The 12375-nt window shown below is 39.7% G+C and overlaps 1 protein-coding gene across 1 annotated transcript in view; it reads right to left on the reverse strand.

Moving 5' to 3' along the window:
* Window positions 1-3304: 3304 nt before the first annotated feature.
* The window catches only part of APC (APC, WNT signaling pathway regulator), an 83317-nt gene continuing 74246 nt past the window's right edge, over window positions 3305-12375 (reverse strand). Inside the window, exons 13-15 of the mRNA XM_027878038.1 lie at window positions 12061-12177; window positions 11182-11396; window positions 3305-10748 (exon numbers count right to left, since the gene is read on the reverse strand). Coding sequence (XP_027733839.1) covers window positions 4193-10748; window positions 11182-11396; window positions 12061-12177 — 6888 coding nt within the window. The 3' untranslated portion in view covers window positions 3305-4192. The remainder of the gene's footprint in view (window positions 10749-11181; window positions 11397-12060; window positions 12178-12375) is intronic.

A 12375-nucleotide genomic window follows, 5' to 3' on the forward strand; every position in this document is an offset into this window, starting at 1 on the left:
GGGGGAGGTAAGAAGTGAGCAAGTCTCCTGAGAGGTCACAAGAGAGCCAGGATTCACAGCCAAGAGCATGGAACGGAGAAGAAAACTTCTTTCAACAGCACATCCCGTTCCTCCAATTCTAGAAATGGCATGGATCTTTACCCTTAAGAAGAATAAAGATGCTAATACACTTATCTCCTTGGTAATACCCATTTCTGTTAAGGGGACAGGGGGATGGACAGCTATGAAATACTAACCATCAAATAATTCAGTTGTCAGATAACCAAACAAAGGTTTTTCAGTTTCACGGTCTACTGCTATACTTTCAAAATCAAACTTCATTAATTTTGCACAAGCTGTTCTCTCTTTGGTGCAGCTTATGCAATTTACTAAGGAAGACAGGGAAGTACATCCCTAGGACAACGTAACTAACTATCTCTAAAACCATCCCTTTTCTTTCCCTCCTCTTCCACCAAAGAAGACACAGCAGCCAATTTCCCCCAGTCATCAAAAGTACTAGTCTAGTACTAGTTGAAGAATACTTGGCTTACTGAAGTTTATAGCTTAAACTCTACTTGTATTCTGCAGCCAAATCCTGCTTGAAACAATATTTCAATCTCATCAGGAAACTGTGGCAAGGCTTTCAATTTTTAAGCTGTCATATCTGACAGAGTTTTTAGAATTATTTTTAAGCTTTCAGGGGAAAATACTCTTGATAGAGAAGTGCACATGAAAAACAGAACTAGATTAGTCCCTGTTTAAAGTTGGTAATATTAGTCAGAAGACCTTTCACAGAAACTGAGCAGTAACCTCAACTGTGGCACACTGCAGGAAACTAAAATGGAGGTACATTTTAAAAAGTGACTAATTACAAATTGTGGGGAGGTCATATTTCCGCTTTTCACATCAAGAGGACAAAGCTGTAAGACAGTCTGAAATGAGCTTTATGAGTTACTTTTCAATATAAACTGATTTCTAAGTAGAAGTTTAGTATGTTCTGGATATGATAAACGAATTCAAAGACTAACTAAAAGTCCGAGCTCAGGTAACAAAAAGGTCTACCCAAAATTGGTAGAAAGAAAGGCAGTGCATCCCAGAAGAAGAGTAGATTGAGTCTTGGTTTCCTTAGCTCCTTGCTTTTCTTTGTTTTGCCTTGACATAAATGATGTCCTCTTACCGGCTGTGGCAACTTCTTACAAATGAAACCAAGAACAATAAATCTTTAGCAGCATAAATCAAATCTATCATGAATATAGAAATAATTAAAAAAAATCCTAGACCAAATATACTTACTGTAATAATTTTTCTTGGTTTTGATTTTATATTTCTGGGATCTGTTTTTATAGTTTAGCTTAGAACAGAAATTTATATCCCCATCATAAATCAAACATCACGGATGTCTTTAAATATTCTGAAAGGCTCTTAGTGGATACTAAGTGTTTTAGATAAAGAATCAGAGAAATGTAGATTTGGAAGAGATTTCAAAAGATCACCTAAGCCCATCTCTGCACACAGGCAATATGAAATATACTACAGTCCATCCCTATGAGATGTTTCATAAACCTCTCCTTAAAACTTCTATAATGGAAATTTAACAACTCCCATGGGAAGCATATTTTAGTGTATCACTACCCTTATAGTTGGAAAGTTTCTCTAGCCCATCTTTGCTACAAATATAGGTTACTTATGAGGATACTAAGAGAAACTTCCCAATTATAATGATCATGAAGTATCCCCATGACTATATCGAGAAGCCACTACAATTTTCAAAGACATTCTGGTGTTTGATACGCATACAATTACTTACGGTTTCACCTTATCTTCTGATTAAAAAACTGATTTCAGTAATTTTTCAGTTACTGAACTGAAATCAGTATTTCTTTACTGAGACTGAGTTTAACTTTAATTCTTAAATTGACAGGACAAATAGGTAATGCCGGTGTTAAACAACTATTCTGGATTACGTAGTGTATTTTTGTGTTAGTTGTTAAAAGCCCAGCACAAAAAAAGTATCACATAATTGACAAGAAAAGTGGTGTTTCATTTAAAACTCAAAGATCTGTATTCTACTCCAACAAGAAGTCCTGACTTGGAACACATCACATAATCTCTCTCTGTATCATCTTTAACAGGACACCAATATTCATATTAGAAGCTTTGTGAAGATACCATATGCAAAATATTTCAAATGCTAACACGAGGATTGCTGCTTGTTAACAGGTTCACCAGGTGGTACAAGAACATGGCATATCTCTAAACAAATCTGACAGGAAGCAAAGAACAAAAGAGCAAGTAAGATACCACTTCTGCCCAACAGGTATTTTGGTATTGGCTTTCATATAAATTGACTTCTGTCTGCTGATAGTATCTTGATTCTACTCATAAATCAGCACGTCTTACAGTGAGTTCAATTGACTCATTTGAATATCAGAAGTACAAAAGCCACAGAAGTGATACACTCTGCAACTGTGTTAAAGCTACTATAAAGGTAAATTGCTCTGTTTCAGGGCTTCCTGAAATCAGGGCATTCTCAGTTCTAAATATGCAGTATTTAGAAAGCTAATTTTAGAACAGTCCAGTTGAGATACAACAAAACTAACAAACCATTTCATGTTTTTTTCAAAAATGCACTGAATGGTTAATGTTCTGTTCTCTCATGTTTGTAGTTTAAACCAATTTTCATCTAAATTCAGACTGTGTTTTTAAAGCACAAATCTGTTTTTTTCGGCATTGTTCTAGCACAATCTATATTTGCATCGAAAAGGTTTGAGGCAGCAAATGCCCTGTTTGTGCATAATTCTTTTTCTACTAAGATAACAAATTTCTTGCTGCCATGGGATTCTTGCAATATTTTCCCGTTCATAATTCTTAAAAAATAAATTAAACAAAAAAGCATAAAGATAGCAAATAGAATTAAATTTTATCTTATAGTCACTATTTCACATTCTACATTATATCCCCAATTAAAAAACTTTTGTTTTACAAATATTATTTTTATAGATACAATATTGTTTCAGGCTTGCAGTCATGAGAACAATTATACTGCTTGGCTACTGGAAATACCCTGCCTTTAGCCTTGTTATGCACCTGAGATGTGTGAAACTGTCTCAATTACAAATATATTACAGAAGACCTAGGGCCTGATCCCATAGCAGTTAAAAGCATCCTATAACAGCCATTTGTCAGTGATAAGGAAGAACAAATATTGGAGGTGCAGACTACTGGATCAGGCCTTAAGTGTAAGTGCATTATACAACACATTATATGGTGACATCTCAAAATAAAATACTGTATTTTTATGTAATGCAGAAGTAACACACACAACTTACATATAGTAATAATTTATTCTGAAATGTTCATTTTAGTCTCTGTTGAGACATGACCCACGTCTCATTAATAAAAGAGCAGCCATCTCACCTCAAATACCAGAATATACAACAAGTTACAGCATAGCAAAAAAATTCTACCTACTTTAAGATAAAATCTAATTCAGATAAAATATTTTTGTTCAAGGTTTTACAGTTACACAGTTTTTTTTGTTGGTTTTTTTTTTTCAGAGCACAAAGAAAGTGTAAATTGTTACACCATAACTATCTATGCACATTATGTGACCACAGAAATGTTAATCATTACTTCATAAAATGAACCATCAGTTCCATTCATGCAGAAAAGCAGGCTAGGAAAGCTTGTTCAGCGGAAACCATATTACTGTGAATTTCACAGCCACATGATTAATTATTGGGTTAGATGGACTCACAAATACTAAAATGACTATTTTTTTTTTGCATAAATAATACCAATTCTTCCCTGATGTAGTTTAGTCAGTGTGTAATCTAGAAATTACTGATAAAGCAGTATGACTGTATCTTCTCTATCTGCATTATTCCATGACTTCAATGACAAGCAATATTCAAAGGATTACGGGATGGGATGCTAATACATGTTAAACATACTATACAAATATACTTGTGTTAGCAATTTTATTCCAAACTGTCAATCAGGTATTTCTGCAAAATATTACCAGTGAAGACAAAGTATACTATCAAATATGGCTTCCAGAACAAGGACCATCTAACAAGAATCAAAGCTATTTACAACAAACGAAAACAACAGGAAAAAAAAAAATCAATCCCCATTTTTTCTTGTTTCATTCGAAACAAAGTTTCTAAGTAGCTGCTGTATATAATACAGTTCTATTTAACTTTTGTTGCACTTAAACAGAAGTTACCAGGTAAGAGCCAGAGTGACGTTTAGGGCTTTGGGTTCCACTGGAGTCTGTATTCTCAGACTTGGTGTCACGTTTCTTGGTGCTGTTGTTCACTGGAGTTGGGATTTGTGAGGGCCGAGCAGAACTATTGTCCACGCTGCTCTTCCTGCGGCTCGGGTTGTAGTTGAAGGGAGTCACCCTTGCTGCCACAGCACCGATGGGGGAGCTGTGCTTGCTTGAGCTACTGGAACTGAAGGGTGTGCGCTCACTTACAGTACTTTCACTAACTTCTGGTGCAGGAGCAGGATTATTCTGCAGAGGCTTTGTTTCACTGCCTTTCTTGTCTGGACTGTCTATCTGAAAGAAAGAGTTCAGACGGTTTTCTAAGCCAGCGGTACGAACAGGAACACCTCCACTCCCTGGGGTTTGCTTTTCTTGAATCTCTTTAGGATCTTTACCATTCATACCCCCTTTCTCTGAAACGCTGTCAATAACGGGGGGAGTATTTCCAGTTGGGGACCTTCCAGATCGAGGGTTGTTAATTGGGCAGTCCTCTATCCTCACCCATACATCCTCTGTCTTAGAGACAGCTGGTGCCATCTGGTAGATGAGAGTTTTGGACTCGGAGCCATTTGCGGCACCTGAGGAAGGATCGTTCATTATCTGAGGAATTTCATTTTCTTTTATTTTTCTCCAAGTACCTTTTGCTGGTGCTTGGCTCTCTTTATTTTGCTTGTGTCCAGGGAGAGAACTTCCATGTTGCTTCTCATCTTCACTTTTTGCCTTTTCACTGGACTCTGAGGAAGCTGAGAGAATTGAGGAGGAACTTCCAGTTCTTCGCCAAGTGCTTACACGAGGGAGGGATGAGGAATGCTTACTATGCTCACGCTTCCATGTTCCTGATCTATTGATCAGCAGTCTAGATGGACTTTCGGAATGTGAACGAGCTATGTCGTGACGCTTGGCTGGTCTCCCATCATATTCTGCAGAAGGGCTCTGATTGGGGGCTAATTTTCGCCAACCACCAGTCTGGGCAGCTGAATGAGTGGATAAAGACATATCAGGAAGAGATGGACTCAGAACTGGGGTCTGCAGTTGGGTCCTCGTGGGAGAATCTGGCCTGGAAGGAGACAGGGATTCAAATGAAGCTGACTCTTCTAACTTCCGTCTCAGAGTTGGGCTTGGGGCTTCTTTAATAAAAGTTGACTGACGAACGAGAACAGGTCTCTCAGACCTGTCAGATTCACTTCCACTAGATTTTGTGGATGACATTCTGGATAGATCAGTCTTTTTGTTTGATCCACCAGTGCTGAGAACCTGGTTTAACCCTTTTGAAGCAGACTCACTTCGTGGAATGCTACTGGTACTCTTAGGTAAGGCAGTTTGCTTTGTAAGGTTTTGCTGGCTCATCTGCCTGCCCGGTGGTGTGTATGACATTCTACCTGAACTTGAGGATTTAGTTGAAGCTGTGCTAGGAGATGATGTTCTTGGCAACTGTGACAGTTTGTTGGGAGGACTTATACCATTTCTTCCTGGGGAAATGGAGTTTCGCCCAGGAGACTGCAGAGGCCTGCTTAATGGCTGCTGCTGAGGTCTGGAAGGAGTGGAGTCTCTAGACCCTGATCTAGACGGTCCTTTACTGGATCCGCTCTGATTTAATCCCGATGGCTGCCTCGTTACAGGAGCTGGCTCAGGTTTCACTGATGACTTGGCTCCTCTTGGAGAACTAGTCAAACTCTGGCCTTCACTAGGACTCTTGGAGTTCATGTTTTTGAGTGGAGGTCCTTTTTTGGAAACAGGACTAGTACTTGAAGAACTATTTCGAACTCCTGGAATATGGATCATTGTTCTACCACGTGAAATTGAAGGCACACTTGTCTGTTGTGGTTGCTTCAACTGGCTTGAAACTTCAGAACTGGAGCGAGCTTTTCCTGTGATTATACTTTTATACACCTTCTTCCCTCCTTTGATTCCCCTGCTTTCTGACTCTACTTTTTTAGACTCCAGTGTACTCTTCTCTCCTGGCTTAATAATTCTTGGACCTTTATTGCTAGTGAAGGGCTTTTCTTCTTGGTCTGGGGTAAGATGAAATGGTGACCCTAGAGAAATACCAGATTTTAATGAAAGAATAGAATCAGAGTCTGATGAAGCTTGTCTAGACAGTGATGCAGCAGCTGCAGCTTGATGCAAGCTACTGACTATAGAATTTGCACCTTCTTGTATAGCTTTCCAATCAAAGTTCTCTGAATCAGGTGAAAAACCATGTTCTGAATCTGGCCTCTGTATCTCTCTCAAATCCAGTGTTAAATCTTCTGCGAGTATGCCACCAGTATTTCTGGAATTATTCTTTTCACTTTCACCCTTCATTCTTGAGGGCTTTTTCTTTTTAGGCATAGCAGAACTAATGCATTCCTGCAAAAGATCATCTTCCGAGTCAATGCTAAGGGAACTCAGAGAGCTGTTTCTAGAGAAACACACAGGAGTATCTTCAACATGGAATGATTTAGGTGCGTAACCAGAAGTCTGTGGTCTGTTGGATTCTATCTGTGAATCAGGAGCCTCGGTACGTTTCGCAGGTTCCCCTTCTTTGTTGTTATTGTTTTCTTGATCAATATCACTGAGGGAACTAAGAGATGAATTGCGGGAAAAACAAACAGGTGTGTTTTCAATAGCAAAATTCTGCATTTTCTCATCTGTAGCTGCCCCTCTGTCTGGAATATCTTTAGTTGACTGAGAGAAAGCTTTAGGCTGGCTTCTGCCTGTTGGGTGTTTTTGACAAACTTGAGTCCTGTTATTTGGCTGCTGATTTGAAGACTGTTCTGTGTTAGAGCAGTCTTTACTTTCCATTTCCTTTGCTTCTTTTCCTTTTCTTAACTCTGCCTTCTCCCTTGAAAGGTCAACATCATCATCATCAAAATCTAAAGAACTCAGGGAATCATTCCGTGAAAAACAGTAAGGAGTTCCTTCAATAGGCGTGTAATGATGAGGAGAATCAAATGCAAAGCTTCCTCTTACACGTTCTTCATTATTTGGCAATTTGTCATGAAAGTCTCTTGAATTATTTTTAAGGTTCTGTTTCTTTGCATCTCTGTTCTCTGGGTAGCCTCTTTCATTACTCACATTGCTTTTAGGCTCAGTGCTTTTTCTTATGCGTGCTCTGTATTCGTTATTTTGGGGAACAGGCTTTACTGGTGATGTTGGCTTCTTTTTCTCACCTTCTGGTTGGTTTTTATTACTCAGAGATGAAGAAGCTTGTTGAATTTGATCCATTATCTTCTTCACTCTGAAAGGTTTGTGGCTTTTTCCTTTTGGCATAGCTGAGTTAATGCACTCAGCCAGAATATCACCCTCTTCTGTTTTGTCATCATCCAGGCCTGGGGAAGCCACAGCTGAGCTTTTTGCTCTCTGGGCATCATCGGTACTTCTGCCTTCTGTGGGAATGGTGTCCCGCTTTTCAAACTCCCCTGACTCTGCTCCCACACCCACACTGTCTACATTGGCCAACTCACTCGGGGGCGACTCTATTGTGAGATCACTCAGAGATGTAGCTGTAGAGAAGTTTATTGGTGTCCCCTCAACACAGTACACCCGTGGCATATCATCTCCTGGTGTAAAACTCACATGCTTTTGTGACTGCAGTCTGCTTTGTGAAGGCAAAAGTTTGTAAACTGGCAACTGGCTGGGTTTTCTGGCTACAGGAGGTGGTATTTTTGGAGCAGATGCTTGAGAAGGCTTTTTGGCTTTACGTGAAGATTTTGTTGGCATTGCAGAAATAATACATGCTTCTAGTATTTCAATATCATCATCAGAATCATCCAGAATGTCTTTTTCTGCTTCAGCAGGCTTCTCTCCTTTCTTCTCTTCATTATCCTTTGTATCATCTGACTGTTCAGGTTCTGTCTCATTTCCATGGTCATTTTCATGAACCGGAGGCATTATTCTCAACTCTGCATCTTTCTGTATAAATGGCTCATCTAGGCTCAGAGCACTCAGGCTGGAAGAGCAGGAAAACCCATCCGGTGTGCTTTCTGTGGCAAAATGTAATAGTGTATCAGCATCTGGCAGTACCTGAACTCTCTGAACAGCTGCATTTACAGCTGCCTGTCTAGGACCAGGCTCCCTCTTCTCTGTACTATGTACTTTTCCCTTAGGTACATCTCTTTTCACTTGAACCCCTTGAGCAGGCGGTGGTGTTTTACTTCTGCTTGGAGGCATCGTTTGTCCAGGGCTGTCTGGAAGGTCACTGGGACTTATAATACCACTTACTATTCCACTGCAAGGCTCACTTTGAACAGAGCTGGCAATTGAACGGCTTTCAAAACTATCCAGGGAGCTAACAGAGGTACATCTACTGAACATGAGTGGTGTTTCCTGTACATAATGTTCTGGTGGGCTTTTAGGAGTTTGTGCACCGCTCTTTGAGGGAGATTTGGCACCTGAAGAAAATTCAACAGCTTTATGTCTAGAGGAATCAGAAGGAGACAAGCTAGAAGTCTGAAGTCTACTGGATTTTGTCCTGGTGTGTTGTGATGTAGATGTGATTTCACTTACTGCACCTTCTGTAGGCAGAGCCACACTGTTTTCCTTTAGTTCTGTGATCTGTAGTGTGTTATTTGCATCTGTACCACGTGTAGATTGATCACGTCCTATTTCATCTTCAGCTGATGACAAAGATGACAAAGAGCTACACCTTGAAAAGCATATTGGGGTATCTTCCACACAGTAAGTTTGTATGGTTTCCTGGTTAATAGAGGGAGTCTTACAGGAGGAGGTCTTCTGTGCATGACCACTTCTACTCTGTGCAGAATTTGGGTGGAGCTGGGTCTGTCTCTTTGAACCAGTTGAGGGAGTTGATGTGCTCCCACTGCTTGGGGGAATATGGTCAGTTTTAGTGAGTTGCACAGAAGAAGTCTTTGGAAAAGTAAAAGATGGCTTCTGAGAAGGCGGTGGAACTTCTGTTGAGTATTTTAAACTATAATCAATGGGCTGATCGACATGATGCTCCTCTTCATTGTACTTTATGCTATAATTAGTTGGTCTGTCTTCCTCTTCATGCTGTTCCTCCTCAGAGTAACGTTCGCTATAGTTGGTTGGCTTGTCATCATCATAATCATCAACCTGGCACAAGGACTGGTTTACTTTCTGATTCATTCCAAGAGCTGGGCCTACCCTGTTCTGATCTGAACCACTGGATCCTCTTGATCTAAAGGAAGAAACACACTCCTGCTGTCCAAAAGGTGACTGATATTTCATGTGTTTATCATCTCCACTTTCAGTGTACACAGGGTAGGTTGCATTTTGGCTTCTTGACTGTCGTTGGTCATTTTGTTTTATTTCATCATCTATTACATGCTTAGGCCTTGCCCATCTTTCATTCTGAGAGGGACTCTGCCTTCCAGAATTTAACTGTTCATCTGAGTATTTAAGACTATAATTAATAGGAGTGTCTAGTTCTCCGTCATTGTCATCCATATGATTTGCACTGTGAATCTTGTGTGCCAAGTCAGCCGGATACTGACCGTAACTACAGAACTTACTTTCATCATCTTCAGAGTAGGATTCAATGGAAGGTTTCATTTGGCCTCTTTTGCCATAGCCATCACTGCTGCTGACACTATTTAAACTATCATTTGAAGCTCTTTTGTATTCCATTTTTGTGTAAGGCACAGGACATGTCCTGTTTGAATTCTCAGATTTAGGGAAGTATGTATTTGAGTGAGTATGGGCAGTGGTTGATCTCCTTGAGGCATTTCTGTCTTCAGTCAAACTGTGCATTTCCGAAGTGGAACCAGAACTTCTGTCTTCTTGTGGAATATGCATGCTTGTTACTTCTTCCATAACTTTGGCAATCTGAGCTGCAGCAGTAGAAATCTGCATTCCTAATCTCTTAGAGGAGTTTCCAGTACTCTCTGCAGCTGGATGATAGGTGTTCAAACCTACTGTTCGATCCCTGTCAACACTTCTGTCTTTCTCAGATCGAGAACTTTCTGTGTTTCCTCTACTGGAAGAGGAGGATCCAGGCAATACTGCAGTATTTACATACGGTGAAAGCACAGTCATGTTACCAGCATTAAAACTCTCTGATCTGCACACACCATCATCATGGCGACTGGCATCCAGGACATACTCGCTGTATATATTTTGCTTATGTCTCTGCTTATTACGGTGAGAAGCTTTCGGGCTTAAATTATCAATGTTGTCAAAAGTCTCTGATAAATGCTGAGCATCTAGTTCTGCTTCCAGTGCCTTTTGTTTTCTGACATGAAGAGATGGCAAGCTTGATCCCGGAGACATAATGTTGGCATCCTTATACTTGGCTGGCCTGTTTGCCATAAGGTTTCTCAGGGCCGCGGCACTACCCATGGCTATCATTTTGTGTTTTGAGTGGATGAGATTTTTTAGCATACTGACGGCTCCCATGTCCCACAGCGCCTCCTGATCCTTTGCATTTCGTGCAGAAAGATTCCACAGGGTCCCACATGCATTACTAACTATTGTCAAACTGTGTGACTTCAAGTGTTGTAACAAGGTTTGTAGGCAGCTGTTCTCCCGCAAGATTTGCCTGGTGTTGAGTAATTGAAAACAAATATCTGTAAGTGGCATTTCAAAAGGATAAGAGACAAAGCAAAACAAAAACCTATTATTCTACAGGCAAGTCTTGCCCTTAAGAAGGATAATCATGAATTCTCCAGTGCAGATTTATCTCCTATTTCAACTAGCTTTCATCTGAATGCTAACCAAATCCTATTACAAACATGCATAGTTAGCTTTTACTACATTATCTTAGTACATTCATCATTAACAAGCAGCAGCTATTAATCTGTTTGCATATTCCTGTTATGTAAGTGAAATGCCTGCCTTATCAAGTGTATTAAAAATTAACTGTGCTTAATTACTATCCTTAATACAGGCATTCATATTAAGGCTCGGTCATAGAAACTATGTCTATTAAATATACATGTGGAATCACTGAAGATTTTCAGAAGTATACCTACCTATGGTCCTCATTAGTAGCAATTAAACTAGAAACATTTCTTAATATTCCTCCTCCACTTTCTATGATGGCTAAAGTGTTTGTTTGGCTCCGGTACGTCAGTGTGCCGACCAGAAATGCAAGAGCACCATCGACAGCACATATATCAGCTTTGTTCCCAGTACAGTGTGCTGACAGATTCCATAAGGCACTCAGAACACTTTTCAGGGTGGATTCCTAGGAAAACAGCAAAATGACAGAATGAGGGAAGTTTTCAGCTGTTGAACATGAGCTCTCAGAAATACACTAAGTTAGTTTCAAGGAGCTGTGTGTGTTCCAAATTCTTCTTTCCGGGGTGGTAAAGTATATTTTTGGTTTTTTGTTTGCTTTGCTCCTTCCTTCAGCTGTGGATTTGATATTTCCTGCCCCAGAGGTTTCAGAAATATGTGTCACAATACTTCTTTGCTGCTGCAATGATAGAAATGGCTTGAAGACCAGCTGGCAGGAGACTCTGGGATGGAATATAATCCCTTCCAGATACCAAAAATCTGTCTAAAAAATTACAGAAGTGGCAGTTATCTATTCACTAACTCAAAAGAGGTTTTATTAAATGGCAAAATTATAAAAAAGGCTATTCAACAGCACAGCTCATGAAACTAAAAAGCAAAAGCTGTCAACCCTCATTATTAAAATTAAATCAATAGTAGTAGTTTTGGGTGCCACTGTTACATTGTGGTCTGCTGCTATGTCACCTAAAATTTACTCTTCTTCAAAGCAAGAAGACCTGAACCGCATCCAGTGTCTGACCAATCACTTTCACCAGGAAAAGGACAGTATTTGTGTTATGTGTAAAATACATGCAATCTCTCAGAAATTTATCTCAATCACTTATAGAGGATACCTTCTTAACTTCTAAAGCACATTCCATCAATGCTTTCACACTTCCAACTTCTCTGAGAGTCTTTTTACTATTCACATCTGCTCGCCAGGACAAATTCCTCAACACACTTGCAATGACCTGCAAAATGTGAAAGAAAAATAATGTATCTCAAGGTAGCTACTTCTTTAGCAGGTTATCAGACTTTCCTCCTGGGACTTTTCAAATGCTATGACTAATTAACAATAGCCATGTTAAGCTCCTGAACTAAACTTCTCTAAAATCTGCTTGTTGTTGTGTTGTCTGCTAGACTGTTCTAACATTTCAATATCAAGTTTG

The sequence above is a fragment of the Empidonax traillii genome, unplaced genomic scaffold, assembly GCF_003031625.1.
Source record: "Empidonax traillii isolate 1590-97213 ecotype Southwest subspecies unplaced genomic scaffold, ASM303162v1 scaffold37:size1818073, whole genome shotgun sequence".
NCBI classification, from domain to species: domain Eukaryota; kingdom Metazoa; phylum Chordata; class Aves; order Passeriformes; family Tyrannidae; genus Empidonax; species Empidonax traillii.